Raw genomic sequence first — 16,314 nt, forward strand, 5'->3', positions numbered from 1 at the left:
CTATTTGCTGCTTACAAAAGCATTTCTGTGATATGTTAAGTAGTCACTCAGTCCTATCTTTAAAATGACAGGTGAATGTTTGCTTTGCTCTTACTCTAAAGATTAGTTTGCTTGGTTGTATGAAATCCTGGTTGACTGAATTTCTTATCTTTCCAAGTCTATTGTGTGCTAAACAAAAAAAAAAATCAAAGAAACAAAAAAACCCCCACACACATACACAAAAAAATTTGTTCATTTTTACTGAAGTGTGTAAGGTGGAGCTATGCCTTCCCCAAAACAGTTGTCAGTCCCTCCTTATGAGAGTGTGCAAAGACACCTGGGCTGGTTGGTTTGAATGTTCTGTAGTTTATTAGATGTTATCCTATCCCTAGGATGATCTGAAGTAGAATGTTTCTGAGGTAAGGTTTTCTTTAAGAAAAGGAAAACTTCTTCTTCTGGTTTAGAACTTCTCTCTTGATCACCAGAGGACCATAGGCCTTCATGTGCTATGAAAATAGTAGTTTTAAAAATATACATCTTTAAATTTTCTGCCTTTACATAAGGGTATAAAAAGTTTTTTAACCTGAATGTTTTGTGAATGACTGAGTTGCTTAATGCCCTTGTCCTAGGTAGGCATTTAGAACTGCACTTCACCAGCACTGCCTGCTCCCAGGGGAGCACAGCCTATGTATGTCTGTGTCACTGTGAACATCACAACTAGATCCAAATTTATAAAAATAGGCCTTGTGGTAGCCTGTATGTTGCATCAGAAATGCAAATGTTTCATTCAGTGGAGCCATGGTAGACAAGTAGTTTCCACTGCTCTCAACTCAGCAGAGATTTGCATCTGAGGTGGATGAGCTAAGAGGCAGATCCCAAGGACTGCTGAGCTGCAGCTGTTGGGGGCTGTGCCCCTCACAGCTGCCACAGTCTAGCAGGTAATCTTATGGCAGGTTTTGACTGCTGACAGAAAAGCTTTAGTGCAGAGATATCTGGATTTAGCTGAGCATGGTAATACACACCAAGGCAGTTCATGCTGTAAGTCCAGGATGCTGTAGCAGTGACTCTGACCATGTGTAGCCATGTCCTGCTCATTCCTGGTTTTCATACAGCCTTTGTCCTCTGGGCACTCTGTGTTCCCAGGTCCCATTTCTCTTAGGATCCTCACACTTTGATTTCCTGTTTTCTGTCACCTTTGAAATACGGGTTGGACAGTCTGAAAAGATGATATGAATCAACTGTTTGAAACTGGCTGTTCTGTGGTGGGAGTTATGCTTGGTGCCTGCAATGCCTTCCCTGTATTATGAGCTTCACAGCTGAAGGGCAGCCTTGGAATTGGCCCAGGCATATGTTTGCATGAAGATCCCACCAAAGCCCAAAAGAGCAAAGTCAGCAAGACTCTGAAATCCACTGTTATTACATGTACCTGCCTGCTTTAAAAATACACTGCTGGATAATTTCCCTCAAAGTTTAACAGAAAAAAATAATGGGTTTTCTGTTGTTCATTTGCTGAAGAAGTTACTGCTCAGGGTTATTCTTTTTTAGATATCTTGTCTAATAATTAGTCTTCCTGTCTGTATTTTCAATATTGGAACACTTGAAATTTTTAGGATTTGGCAGTGAGCAGACATCAAGAACCATTTTATGAAAAAAAAAAAAGTACTTGCTCATTACAGATGTAATCTCTTGTTTTGATTATCTCTTGATATGACTAGCAGCACATTGGACACATGGCGTTCCAAGTAAAGTCTTGTTTCCCTTTGATGCATTTAGATCTGTTACCTAGGATATTCATAGCTTGTGTGATCTCAGGTGAGCTGAGCTATTCAGTAATACTGCAGCTTTGTTAGATTATATTTCTGAACTGCTACAAGTGTTTAAAATTTGTGTTTTCTCTGTAGCACAGCTAGTATTAATAATATCAACATATTATTTTGATATTATTAATACTAGCTGTGCTGTTTGCTAACAGGTTCTGCAGCAGTAAACTTTTAAATGGCTCAATACTTAGAAAAACCCATTTCAACATCATTTTTCTGTGTGAATTTTTCAGTGACAATCTTGGAACAAGTATCTTCTGACACTGCCTACTCATCATTTGGACTAGTCAAAGAATATATTTTCGAATTTTGTAGTTTGTCTTGCACTGAAACCTGTACAGATTTTTTCATGGCTTCCTCAGAAATGCCATGTAGCATCATGTTGGAGTGTAAAGTATCTCAAGACAGCAAGAATATGCCAAAATACAGGCACCAGTTTTCAGATCCATGGCTCCCCTCAAGACTGCAAGAAGTTCCAGCCTGTTGGAGGGGGAGTTGCCTTTGTTTTGTACAGTGACAAAACATCCTCTGCCTATAAAACAAATATGGGGAGCCCATTTTTGTGTATCCCATCATTTGATGCAGTGTATTTTCAGTTTCTTTCTCCGATAATCTGCCTTCTGCATGTAGTATAATGCTTTTAGGATGTGCAGAGGCACTAACAGCACTTCTGATTTTGATGTGCCTGTGCCTCAGTTAACCATGGGGTTTCCACAGTACTTGAAATAAAAGCCTTACTTAAAAATAGATGACTGAGGCATTCATCGACCCTCATTAAAAAAAATTTAAAATCTTCCTGGTGCAATGTAACTGGATTGTTGGGGAAAATATGCTGGAAGTTTTGGCAAAACTTGCAAGTCTAATTGCTGAGAGACTTTGATATATGGAGGTAACATAGGAGACTCTAAAACTTCAGGGTTTGATCCAACTTGATGTCTTTTTTCATTACACAAATTCTGTGTGTTTCTTGCTGAATCAGGTTCTTGGTGTACTTTGTGACAGTGAATAAATTTGAACTGTGCTTTATAAAGAAACTTTCACCTTTGGGCAAAGTTGAACAGAGAACACTTATTCTAAAAGTGTTTTACTGGCAGGCTTTCTGCAGTGTAACTACAGTAGCTGTCAAAGGTTCAAAGAAAGCTTTTCAGCACAACTTTTTTTTTCCCTGTTTACTGTGTTGGAATTGAAGTCAAATTCTTGCATTTCAAGTACTTCATCTTGCATGTCACAGTTTCAGCACTTTGGAGGAAGAGTAAATGAAAGTGGTGCATTGCTGTCAGCCAAACACTTAGAGTTAAAAATGAGTAAGTTGGACAGAACTCTGTTCAGGTGCAGGAGTCTCCACTGTCCACACCATGAGGCTGTGTTTGTTGTGTTGGTTGACATCTGTTCTGTTTCATCCCAGAGAAGTCTTATGGAGAGTTGCTTACATTTTGAAAAACACGATCCAAGTCACAATATCTGAGTACTTTTCACTCATCTGACTCCCAAATCAGGTGTCAAGGCACAACAGCTTTTGCATGAAGGGGTGAAGGTGGCAAGTGTTTGTAAGAGCACTGACATGAGTCTGAGTGAAACCAGTATCCTCTGAAATCTACCTAGAGTCTTGTTGTGGGAAAGAAGGGGCATAATCCAGAACAGTCTCTAGGTATCCATCAAATATCTTTTATTTGGACTATTGTATTTTGACTAAAGAATTGTTTTGACAGGTGAGTGAAGCTCTGAGAGCTTTTCCAAATCTTTGGGGTATGTTGCCTTCTCTTTGAATTTTAATAAGCAGCAGCTCACAAGAAAGTGCTGATTATTTTGTGGTTTTGTTCAGGGTATAATTTTCCTGGTTTGGGGATGTGGCTGCACAGGAAAGCAGGAAGATGCCAGGTGGAACTTGAGCACAAGCAGCATGAGGGAAGTGTGAGCATGTAACAAGCCCTGTCGGGCTCCAAGTGTGCCTGCCTGATTTCAGCATATCCTGCTTCCTACTTACCTTTATCACTGCTGCTACTCACATCTGTGCTGGGCAAGTTATGCAGATGCAAACCTTAGTTTGCAACTTACTCACTGTATTCTTCATGAGGTGTCACTACTGCCCTCAGTGGCAAACACAGTATTGGTGCTCTTCACAGCTCAGTACGTCAGCTTTGTCTTTTTCCTACTGTAGAAACGGCTGGCACTGTGAAGAAAATGTGTTTGATGTAGGGATGGGTGTTGTAAAAAGCTGGATAATGAACTGCAAGTCTTCACTGTGTTGCTGACTGGATCTGAGATTAATAAGTTTCAGTTCAAAAGCCATCTGTCTGTCACTACAGAGAAAGGGGTAATGAAGAGCTTACCAGGTGCCCACCAAAGCTGTTTTATCACTCCTCTCCTCAGCTGCCCAGGGGAGAGAAAATACAAGAGAAAGCTCAAAAGTTTGGATAAGGACAGGGAGAGATCACTCACCAGTTACCATCACAGGCAGAACAGACTCAGCTTGAGGAAATTAGTTAATTTATTACAAATCAGACCAGAGTAGGATAATGAGAAATACAAGCAAATCTTAAAAATGCCTTCCCCCAACCCATCTTTTTCTTTCTGAACTTAACTTCTGATTCCCTACCTCCTCCCCACTGGGTGGTACATGAGGATGAAGAATGGGCACTGTGGTCAGTTCATCACAGAGTGGTTTTACCACAGCTTCCTCCAAGTAGAGCTCCTTCTCTTCCAAGGAAGAACTCTTTCCCGTGCTCCAATGTCATGTCCCTTCCACAGGAGAAAGTCCTGCATGAACACCTCCAGTGTGGTTCCTTCTCATGGACTGTCACAAACTGTTCCAGCTCAGGGTCCCTCCCACAAGATGCCATCTTTCAGGAACAGGCTGCTCCAGTGTGGGCTTCCCACAGGTTCACAACCTCCTTTGGGTATCCACCTGCTGTGGTGTGAGGTCCCCCCTCGGCTGCACATGGATCTCTGCTCCCTGATGGGCTTAGGGGACAGCCTGACTCATGGTGGTCTTCACAACAGGCTGATAGGAATCTCTGCTCTGGCACCTGGAGCACCTTCTCCACTCCTTCTCCACTGACCCTGGTATCTACAGAACTGTTTCTCTTGCATATTCTTAGTTTTTTGTGGCCACAGTGACTTTCTTTTCCCTTCTTAAATGTGTTATCACAGCAGCACTGCCACAGTCACTGATGGGCTTGGCCTTGGCCAGCAGTGAATCTATCTCAGAGCCAGCTGAAGTCTTCTCTGTCACACTTAGGGCAAGCTTCTGGCAGCTTCTCACAGAAGGCACCCCTTGCCATGCAATCTCAATGCAACTACTAAAATTCTGTGTTAGGAGCTTTGTATTTACACACTGGTAAGGTTAACTTTCTGCTAGGCTGAAGGATTCTGCTGTTATTAAAAAGTACTTATTTGCTGTTGACCGAGTCAGATGTTCTGAAAGGGAAAATCTCAAGACTAAAGAAAAATATCCTTAACTGGGATGATTTCCTGGTGGATCACCGTAACTTTATGAATTAATTCAGTGATGTTGGTTGTTTGGTTGTTGAAACTTTGGTTTCTGCTGCCAGATAATAGTTGATGGGAGTGTAGTACTTAATGCATTGCTTTCCTGTCAACCCACACACACTGGGTTGGTAATGTACCACTCCAAATTCTCCAATACTAAATTCAGACTTCTCATTGGAGTGTCTTACCAAAAGCTAAAAACAGAAGGTGACCCTGAATATCATTTGGTTTCTGAATGAATGCTAATCCAAGATCCTTCCTCTTTCAGAATAAGGTTTTCTAATTGGTGACATCTGCATAACTTTCTCCAAAAACGCCCAGATGCTGTTTGTCACTGGAAGCTGATAGTTGACTTTTCCCTCAGTGATTGTGTAGAATCATGCAAGCAGCCTTTAGATGTCAGATGAGCAGTGCTATTTTGGAATGGGTAATGAAGTGCTTTAAACACAGTGAAACTTATTTTCTTTGCAAATTAATCTCTCATTCATTTGCACATACCGTGGTAGTTTCTTTAGCAAGTGAGGCATAAACCAGTGCTATATTAAGTGCATAACTCCGTCTTAGTGTGCAGCCAGTTTAGAGTGAGGTGGGGCCCACAGGAGGAAATAGGAAATGTGACCATGAATAAAATGCTGTAGACTTTAATACTTCAACTAACAAAATCATGAGATTTTTTGGAAATGATATTTTTTGTGCTTCTCTGCATCATGGTGGATGATTGGTCATCCTTTATTTGCAACAGCTGAATCCGGAATCTCCAAATTCAGTGTAAAAATGGATTAGTGTCAGTAGCACCCATTATTTTATATTTGTCTGGTGATATAAGAGCATTAATTTGCTAAGGAAGAAACTGAGTTTTTTATATAACTGTTTGGACTATATAGGTAGCCACCCATCAAAATGGCTCTATACTAAAAGAAGCACTGCAGCTTTTGCTTTAGAAAGGAATACTTAGCCAAATTTAGCCAAAACCACACTTAGGGTTTAGTAAAAGGAACAAGTGTTTATATCTCAGAGGACAAGGTCAGTCAAGAATCTTGACTCAGTCAAGAATCTTACAACAAATGTAGGCTTCACAGTCAGTAGTCCAGAGAAAGTAGATTTGAGCTTCTTATCTGACTTACAATCAAGAGAGTACAGCCTAAGGTTTAAGCTGTTGACAGGACATGTTAGGATAACCAGAAAATATGCTGGAGATGCAGTTCTCTGCAGTAAGAGAGTGTAACAGAAATTTGTCCAAGCTATTTGGAAAGGTGACGAAAAAGGAAGAACTGTAGTTTAGGATGTTCTCCTGCACCTGTATATATGGCAAACTTTTCCATTAAATGGTAATGTCATCAAGTTTGCATAGATGTCATGGGTGTGGACAGCTCATTTAGAGGTATCCATGCTAACAGGTAAGTGCTCACATCTTCATGCAGCAACTGGTTCTGTATCCTGAAAGCTTGAACAGAAACGGACCAGATCCAGGAAAAACATCTTGATGTAGACCATCTAACAGTCATGTTAAAAGTGTGAGATGTTGCTGTCCTTGTCACCTTGTCTTTTCATCCTGTCATCACATTTCCTATTTCATTGTTTCTGTTCTCATGCTCATTGAATCCTTCGTGAACTAATTTAGTTTACTAGTTCAGACAAAACAACCAGGAGGGAGTTATGTTCTGTTCAACTCCTGAGTTTGGGTTGGCTTCCGAGAGATCACGGAGGTTACCACAGCTGGTGTGCAGCCAAGTGTACTGCTCTCACACCAACACATGGGAGGAAACAGGGCTGCAAGCCTGGAAGTGAGCCTTTGCATCAGCTCAGCTGCTGCTACACCACCTTCTCCACTGTAGGGACTTTCCCCCACCCAGTGACACTGCAGAGTTTGGCGTGAGGACACAGCTGGGGTGTTCCGGCCATGGGGTGAAGTGCTGCAGTTAACTGAGCCCAGCCAGGGGCTGAGGTGTAACTGCTCTGCCTGTGACTTGCCTCTAATGTCCCTCTTCATGGAGCTGTGAACTCCTCTGCATAGCTATGGAAGCTGTAGCATGGTCTTCTGTAACAGAGTTTTCAGTGCTCCCCTGCTTCCCTCTTGATTTTGTCCCTTTACTTATTAATCTTGAAGGCAGTAGATCCTAATGGTAGGCCAGTGTGTTAAATTAGTTGCAGAGAGGAGTTGAAGCTGAACTCCTTTATGTGTTTTGAGGGATGTGGTGGAGGAATTTTAAAGTTACAAAACAGTTTCTGTGATTGCAGTTTAAGATATCTAGTATTTCAGCAGTAAGTACTCTTAGTAATGTTTGTTGTGGAAATTTATTTGCCTCTTACGCTTTGAACTTGTGTGCCTGATTTAATTAAAATAGGTTTAAAGTTAAAGCATGGGTTGAATTGGATTCTCAAATGACAATGTTGTTTGAAGTATGGATTTTCATAATGGACGTATTATGAATGTTGACTGGACAGAAGACCTCTGAACGGCCAATCTGTGATTGAATGAACAAAATTCCCTTCTTTTGAAATCACTCAAATTAGGTGAATGTCTTACATGTTGGACTGTTAAAATGTCTTGCAGGTGGATTCACCAATGAACTTGAGAAACCCACATGATTTGGTAATACTAATGAGACAAGAAACAACAGTTAACTACCTCAAAGAACTGGAGGTAAAGCTTAACATTTAAGTACTAACTAATTCTGAAAATAAAGATTGGTTTTTTTCCATAGACTTTATAGTGATAGTTTTAGATGACGAAAATAATTTTTTATTGGAAAAGTTCTCCTTCAGTGGGAGGATGAAAAATTTTTCAGATCTCAAGAATTTTTTTTCCTCAGGTTTGCCTAGCTGGTCTCCAGTTGTATCATTCCTTGTTGTTAGCCATAAATCTTAACATTTTTAGATCAAGTCACTAGATTTTGTTGTACTGTATTTTGGAAGAACACAGAGCAAATCATCTCTGTTTTTCTTCAAGCTCATTTATTATTGAAAAGGGTCTGAGACCACCCTTTTGGAAAGGGCTTTAATGAACTGCGAACTGATAAGCTGAAGTTTAAATATAATAGGGGTTAGGTGAGCAAACAGCTCACAGCCCTTCTGGCCATGCACCCCTTTCTTTTGCCAGCTTTGGTTTTATCAGATTGGGATAATTGACTAAGTAGAGAGCTAGATGAACACCAGAGGTAGCTCTAGGTGAATGGGTGAAGTAGGAGAAAGGAAAATAAGCAGGACTGCCCCTGGTGTGTCTGTATTCAGCCAGTCTTTCTCATCAGAGTACAATCTTTTTTGTGGTGATGGGCATTTTAGCTGTGGATAGAATAATACTTGCAAGCTTTTGGGGGCATGGGTTGTGGGTGTGGAAATCACTGATGTCCAATTTCTGGTACACAAATGACTTTCAGCAGCAGTTACTTATTGTAACTTGTAAAATTCTTGTACAAATTGCTACTAGTGTATGTATCTCTATTGTTTCACAGTAGCATGTAATCAAACCTGTATGGCTTTAACTAAAAATGCATGTTTTCTCATTTCACAGGTATTCATGTACAGTACTATTCACATGTACTCGTGTCCAGTTGTATTTAGCACGCTGAATGGTTAATATAATGATGCTGATTTGTTGCAATGCCTCATACTATTTCCACAAGGTCTTCCACAAGTGTAAAAAAGGGGGTCAAATGTGAAAAAACTTGATGTACTTGGTAGCAACCATTTCTTCTTTTCCTAAATGGCCTACCATGGATTTGGATCACTTTTTAGGCAAACAGGAGAAATAAGAGCTCATTCAAGTTGTATTATCTCTAAAGAAAGCATTTATGTGCTATCCAAATCCAAAAAAGTACTGCAGATGTTATAAAAGATAAGGGAGTATCCCCAAAATTTAATGAGAATTTTTTAGATTTTTTTCAGATGAACTTTGTTTTAAGGAAAAAGTTGGACTATTGAATTGTATCAACTGTAGTGTTTGCTTTCATCGGTATTAAATGCTTCTGTTTCCTTTTTTTTCCTACAGAAACAGTTAGTTGCTCAAAAGATTCATATAGAGGAAAATGAGGACAGAGACACAGGGCTGGAACAAAGGCATAATAAAGAAGATCCAGACTGCATTAAAGCAAAGGTGCCCCTGGGAGACCTAGATCTGTATGATGGCACATACATCACCTTAGAGAGCAAAGATATCCGGTAATAAGATGCTTTAATAAAGTACTTTATATTCTGAGATTTTTACTGAATAAAAAAAAATCAACAGTGCCTCTAAACACAAGTGAAAAATGACCAGCACTGACTTTCTTTAGATGGCAGTTTTTGTTTTGTGCTACTGTGGAATAAAATTGAAACAACATCTGCCATTAGTTGTGAGCAGGTGAAACGTTCAAAAACTGTTTCCCCCAAATTATCTATGCTAGCCCTGCCCTGAAACTTTTTCTTTCTTCCCAGTTCTACCACTGTTACTTTGTACTGATACTACCAGATGTGTGAGTTAAAGTGAAATATGTCACATAGAAGGGAGTTGAATTTGCTTGGGTGTGCTTTCAGTGTTTTGAGCTAGATATTTATTTTAGTGGAAACCGTCTTGACTCAAATTTGAATGAAATTCCATTGATTACCAAGCTGTTGAACTTTCTGGTCATATTTCATCTCGTGTTTACAAAGTGAAGGATGAGCAACCCCTGTACTTGACATTTAGCTTCATTGGTAATTCATCTTCAGGAATGACTGTTTCGTTTTAGTTGGTTTTTTTTATCATAATCACATGAGTACTTGAAGTGGGAAAAGATCAATTTTATCGTCATGCACTTTCATTTGGACTTCTCATCACCTGTACTTGGAATTGGTTTGTTTGTTTCAGTTGAAGAGCCTGCAAGCATTGCCATTCGCCTGGCAGATATGTCATTAATCTTAGCAGTGATACTCGAGGTTGACCCTGATACATTTTAGAGGCTATCCAAATGTTGATATTTTCTGTAAAGCAGACAAATTTATTGACTTTATCCTATAGTCATGACATCCCAATACAACTGAAATCTGGGAATATAACAGAAATGGGCTAATGAGCCCGAACAGGGGATTTCTGTAATGATTAAATCAGAGTAGTCTCTGTATCTGCTACCATACTGTCTCTTAGGAGCTTCAGCAGCATTTTAATCTGCAGTCTGCTGTGTTATGTTATTATGTCCTCAGCCCTGAAGACTATATAGACACAAAGTCCCCAGTGCCTCCAGACCTGCAGCAGCCAGACTGTACAAAAGTTCTAGATCTTCCATACAGTATTCATGCTTTTCAGCACTTACGGGTGAGTGAGCAAATGCAAGTAAGTATTTTCCCCATTAGGAAGAGGAATAGAGAACTGCTACTGGCAGCTCTCGCTCAAGGTTGAAAAGTATTGTAATCTTCCAAGACTGCTTCATACTTTTTTAAAAGTACAGTTGGGACCTGATTAAAGTACCTGTGTATCAGAGGTTATACCTGTTCCATCAGGTATACAGTTTCTCTTTTGTTATTTTTTTGCCTTATTTTAGAGGACATTTTTAGGAAAATTGAGTCTTTTCTTTTCATAACACATTTCATTAGCAAGTTGGTAGTTTTCAGTGGGACTACTACTAGTTTGTGAATTGTCCCAGTGGAAATTTGGAGAGTACTGAACAGGGTCATTAAAATGTATGAAGATTCAGAATAAAAAAAATTGATTGCAGTTTTGTTGGTAGCTCCCAACAAACCTGAATGTCTGTTTGGTATCTGAATGCCAAGCCCTAACCCAGAGGAGATAATTGTTCCCTTCTAGTACAAAGTTCAGCTGCTTCAGAAAAGTTTCAGTGGAAGAATGGTAGGAAAACTGGTTTTGTCAACAGCATTATATGAGCAGATTTTCTAATGCAGAAACAGCTTTAATGCTTTTATCTTGATATTTATTTTATTGCAAGTCTTTTCATCAACAAATAAGGATTTTCTTACAGCTAAACACTATGTAGAGGTTTTTAGCTCTGTTCCTGGGTCTGGATGTATTTTTGAAGGAAGAATGTTTGTGTTTGGAAAGGAAGAAAGAGAAGAGGTGTAGGGATGCTTCCGCTGTGGGACTGTAACCCTACAACCCTGACTTTAGTGCTTCAGTAGTCATTAGTGAAATCAGTAGCTGCCAGGTATACAGTGCTACCAGAATTGAATATCTCCCCTGTAGAACTCGCAAGCAGTCTGCTTTTGGCTGCTTCTACTGTTTTCCCATCTGCAATAATATATGTTATTATCTGTCAGAGATGAAATTGTTCTGTCAGTTCCCAGAGATCTTGGAATCTTGAAAGGAAGATAAGATTGTAAAATAACCAAGCCACGTGTTTTCTTGGAGTATTGTATTTCGTTTGTATTTCTCTACTCTTAAGTGTCAGCAAATACCTGTATTCAATTTTTATTTCAGGGTGTCCAAGAAAGAGTTAATCTTTCTGCACCCCTGTTACCTAAAGAAGATCCAATCTTCACATACTTATCACGGAGACTGGGAAGAAGTATAGAGGAAATAGGTCACCGTATTTATGATGGGCTTATGAAGGTATGAAACTGTAATCTTGCTGGGCGCGCAAAATGGAGTGCTGGAAAGCTCTCACATGTTTAGATACACCTCGTACAAGCAGTCAGATCCACTTTTCCACATGTATTTTTGGTTTACAGTTCAGTTTCAAAAGGCAAACTGAGAACATTTTCTGATAGGCATGTAAAAGCAGGAGAAGCATCAGCAAAGCTGGTGAATAGATAGTTCTGTCATCTTTAAGGACTTATGTAGTTATGTTGTCTAGCAAGCCACATTCATTGGCTTGCTAGACAACATAACTACATAAATCCTTAAATTTGTCAAGGTAATTAGAATTTTAAAACAAAAAATACAGGTACTTGAAGAGCAAAGAAGAAACCGCAGTACTGAAGGGTGTATGTTTTTGTTAAATGCCTTCCTGCAAAATCTAGGAACCCTCATTGAACTCCAGCTAAGATGCTGATGCTTAAACTACTGTCACCTCTTTTCACCTCATTTTTGTATTTTTAACTGCCTGAAATGCAGAAATTCTGTTTCTTTAATACATTAGTATGCTAGTTCAGTGTTCCTAAACATTGACAACTGTTGCCAAATGGCAGCTTTCCAGTGTAGGAGGATTGCGTAGAGCAGCTGAGCACCAACTTTGGTGCTCACCTTTTCATCCTGTAGTAATTAAAACCCTGATTAACCTTTTAGTTCATGTGTTAGTAGTTGGTCCAGGTCATGTGTTTCTCTTTACTGCAGAACTCTTCTTCCTGGGTACTCTATAACATGGCTTCTTTTTACTGGCGAATAAAGAATGAGCCATACCAAGTAGTAGAATGTGCCATGCGTGCTCTTCATTTTTCTTCAAGGTAAGAATTGCTAATAAGGATTTCTTCTCAGATTGCTTTTCTGGTTATCCTGGTTAGTAAAAAGGTTTTCGTTTCTAAGACAGTATGCTAAGGAATAATCTGTGTTACTTTTTCTTGGTCTCTGTGTGCTATACTAGACATATAAATAGTTGGGACATTTTTCTAGCAAGTGATATGTTTTAATGTGTGTCTGGCAAATTAATGTATCCTTGTTCATGATTCTTACACAGTCTTACCTTCCTTTAATGTTAGTTTTTAATTTTTTTTCTATTTATTTTCTTTTATTCTTTTAGGCAAAATAAAGACATTGCACTGGTAAATTTGGCAAATATTTTGCACCGGGCTCACTTCTCTGCAGATGCAGCTATTGTGGTTCATGCAGCTCTGGATTACAGTGACTTCTTTACCAGCTATTACACTTTAGGAAATATATACGCAGTAAATACAATCTTTATTTTCCAAGACTTGAAGAAAATGAAATGTTATTTCATCTTTTGGGGTTGACTTGTAATGGTTTACTCTTATACAGTGTGTCTTGTGCTCCATGTGCATCTCATGCTTAATGCTTAAGATGCTGTCAAGATACTTTTATTCAGAAGTCTGTCTATTAGCAAAGGCTTTTATCTGCACTTGGAAATAAATTACGGTAAAATTCTTCTGCAGCCTTTCTTTAATAGATGTAGTGGCTTGAGTGTCAGAAAGGACAGGCTATTTGTTACCATAAATTAAAATTTCATTAATGGCTTCTTTAAAAACTGAGTATTGTTTATTAAATATTACTGCACAATGGCTTATTCTCTCTCTCGGTCATTCTTCAGATGCTTGGAGAGTACAACCACTCAGTCCTGTGTTATGATCATGCTCTGCAGGCCAAACCAGGGTTTGAGCAAGCTGTAAAAAGGAAGCATGCTGTCCTGTGTCAGCAAAAACTTGAGCAAAAATTGGAAGCCCAGCATAGGTAACTAAAATATCCCAGTGGCAATGCATACAGTCTAACTTCTGTAGTTCTGTTGCAGCAATTGTTTACACTTCATGAAGAATTGTTTTTAAATTTTTGTATTTCTTTGATTATGCTATAGAATTAAGCATAAGAATACTTAAAGAAACCTAGAGTTTAAAATGTGCAAGAGTGTAGGAAGAGGTGATATTCTAGAAAGCATTTAAAGTAAATCTTCTTTGTTTGATTTCCAAGATCACTTCAGCGAACATTAAATGAATTAAAGGAATATCAAAAGCAGCATGACCATTACCTTAGGCAACAAGATGTTTTAGACAAGTACAAGCTCATCCAGGAGGAACAAATCTTGAGGAACATCATTCATGAGACACAGATGGCAAAAGAAGCTCAATTAGGTACAACTTTTTAGTGTTCATGCTCATTAAAGCAATGAAATATGGCACATATTCAGATAAGTGTCAGGATATAACTTCTTCGTAGATTAAGATGGTCCTGAGTGGCTCTTGTGTTTTGCTTATTAAAACAAGAGATTGCAGTATGTTCTTGAACAGGGATTTTCTTTTGAGTCTTTGGAGGTTGGAGTTTCCTCTGGGCTGATGGAGTAAATAAAAAGGATTGACCAAACTGGGGGCAGAGAGATTGACTGTGTGCTGTCTTCTGTCTTCTCAGAAACCACACTTCTCTAGTATAAAAAAATATTTTGTGCTCTGCAGGGAACCATCAGATTTGCAGATTGGGCAACCAGCAGCATAGCTTGCACTGTCAGTGGGATCAGCCTGTTCGTTATCACCGCGGAGACATTTTTGAAAATGTGGAATATGTTCAGGTTTGTCTGTGAATTGATACCACTGCTTCAAGTTGGATCCCATCTGCTTTATTAGCAAAAAGTTACAGTTTTTTCAGGGTTTTCAAAAGGGTTACATTTTGGGTGTGGTAATTATAGTGAGAAGTCTTAGTCTTTCTTTTCCAGAGTGCAAAGTATTCTAATGCATATTTCTTTTGATCCTAATACAAGCTGAGAGACTGTGAACTATAGAAATAGAGAGGGTTTCTTGTAAAAAGCTTTGTTTTACCTAGAAAAGAGAATTACTTGGAATCAAAAACTTGATTTTAGTCCAAAGCCTCAGTTCCCTATGATTGCACCAAGGAAATTTGTTCAAGAGTACTAAGAAGTTCTGGAAGCAAGGTGTGTACCAATACTGAAAATCCAGAATGACAGGCACCTAAGCAACACCTCTGCTGTGTTAGAACTGCAGATAAGGATTATGATTTCAGTTATTTTGCAATGTGGAGTATATTCTGAAGTTTCCCCTTAACTGCTTTAAGAAATAGGAATAATTATTTTTAACTTTGCTGTTGTCTTCTTGTTGTCTTTGATTGTTTTTCCTATTATAGTAATTATAAATTCAGATTACTGAGATAATTCTGAAAGCCATGAGTCTTAGCAATTCTGACTTGATTTCAAGCTGTGAATCCAGATAAGGAGATTTTATTTGTGGCCTATTACAAGTGTCTGCTTGGTACCTTTTAGCATTTTTTCCTTGATTTGCACTTGTGTTTTCATTGTTGGCTTATTTACAGTATGAATATTACTTTTTCATGGTCTGAGTGGATCAAGAGGCTTAAATTCCTTTTTTTCTCCTGCTACCCACAGTTCATCTTATCAGTAAGGCTTAACTACATAAGTGGGGAGGGGAAATAACGTGGAGAAATTCAACAAGGAATGTACCACCCCATTTATCAAAAATTTGTCTTTGTGTTGTTTCTAGTTTGGTGAAGACTCTTCAACTTCTAGTATGACATCCATGAATTTGGATCTTCATGCAAACCAAAGTGTTCACAGCCAGTCCTTGCAGTCCTCCCCTGTGGCTCGTTCTGTTGTTTCAGTGTGGAGTGTGGAACCCAGCAGAGTGAGTAAAGAGGATGAGCTTTGCCCTTTCACAGAGGAGGGGTGAAAGTGAATCCTCTCCTTGTTTATGTGAAACTTCTTAGCTTCTGGGCCGCAGTTTTGATGTGTGACAGCATTGGAGAATGTAGCATTCCAAATTTCTTCAACCTACAAGCATCTGTCTAGTTTCTCTGTACTGGTTTCCCATCCTTTGAAATTACTGGAGCGCTGAGGGAGTTGATCTGTAAACATCTGCTGCAAGTAAAGCGGTACAGCTAAGTAAAGACAGAAATTTCAATTGCTGTTGTTGAAAAAAAGATGGAAAAATAACAGCTATAAAGATCATAGTTTTGTTTTGGTTTTTTTCTTCAGACTGTCTTTTAATATCCCTTTTATTACCTTGTTCATTAGAATATTAAAAATGTTGAGAAAATATTAACAAATAATTCCTTTTCCCCTTAGGACAAACAGCATATTCTTTGGCCTCAGAGGTCAGAATGCATGAAATCTTTGCCCAGAATTCCTGACCCAGAAGAACTGCCAACTTACTTCTTGCCTCCAGAAAACAGGGGATTCAGGCAAGTGATGATTATTAAAAGCTGAATTTGTAAATCTTTACCTTATGAGTGAAGAGTATTTTCTTTCTGGAGAGGATGGATGCAATTAGTAATCAACAGCACAGAGGTGTTGAAACCTCTTTCTCTGGCCTTTCCACAGAAGAAAGGCATTTTGCTTGATTGTTGTCTTTGCTGCAAGTATAACAGCCAGCTCCAGTTTCATGGTGATTCTTCCCTGACTGTTAGTCTGGGGTGAACACATTAAACACAGAC

The 16,314-nt window shown here is 38.9% G+C and overlaps 1 protein-coding gene across 1 annotated transcript in view; it reads left to right on the forward strand.

The window, feature by feature from the left end:
* Nucleotides 1-16,314, forward strand: part of TTC17 (tetratricopeptide repeat domain 17) — a 55,077-nt gene that overhangs the window by 5,214 nt on the left and 33,549 nt on the right. The window contains exons 2-12 of the mRNA XM_009102144.3: nt 7,843-7,932; nt 9,277-9,446; nt 10,446-10,557; nt 11,674-11,805; nt 12,529-12,638; nt 12,932-13,076; nt 13,457-13,596; nt 13,831-13,991; nt 14,310-14,422; nt 15,366-15,506; nt 15,947-16,062. Of these exons, the coding sequence (XP_009100392.3) occupies nt 7,843-7,932; nt 9,277-9,446; nt 10,446-10,557; nt 11,674-11,805; nt 12,529-12,638; nt 12,932-13,076; nt 13,457-13,596; nt 13,831-13,991; nt 14,310-14,422; nt 15,366-15,506; nt 15,947-16,062 (1,430 nt within the window). The remainder of the gene's footprint in view (nt 1-7,842; nt 7,933-9,276; nt 9,447-10,445; nt 10,558-11,673; nt 11,806-12,528; nt 12,639-12,931; nt 13,077-13,456; nt 13,597-13,830; nt 13,992-14,309; nt 14,423-15,365; nt 15,507-15,946; nt 16,063-16,314) is intronic.

Source organism: Serinus canaria, chromosome 5 (genome assembly GCF_022539315.1).
Source record: "Serinus canaria isolate serCan28SL12 chromosome 5, serCan2020, whole genome shotgun sequence".
Classification (NCBI taxonomy): Eukaryota; Metazoa; Chordata; class Aves; order Passeriformes; family Fringillidae; genus Serinus; species Serinus canaria.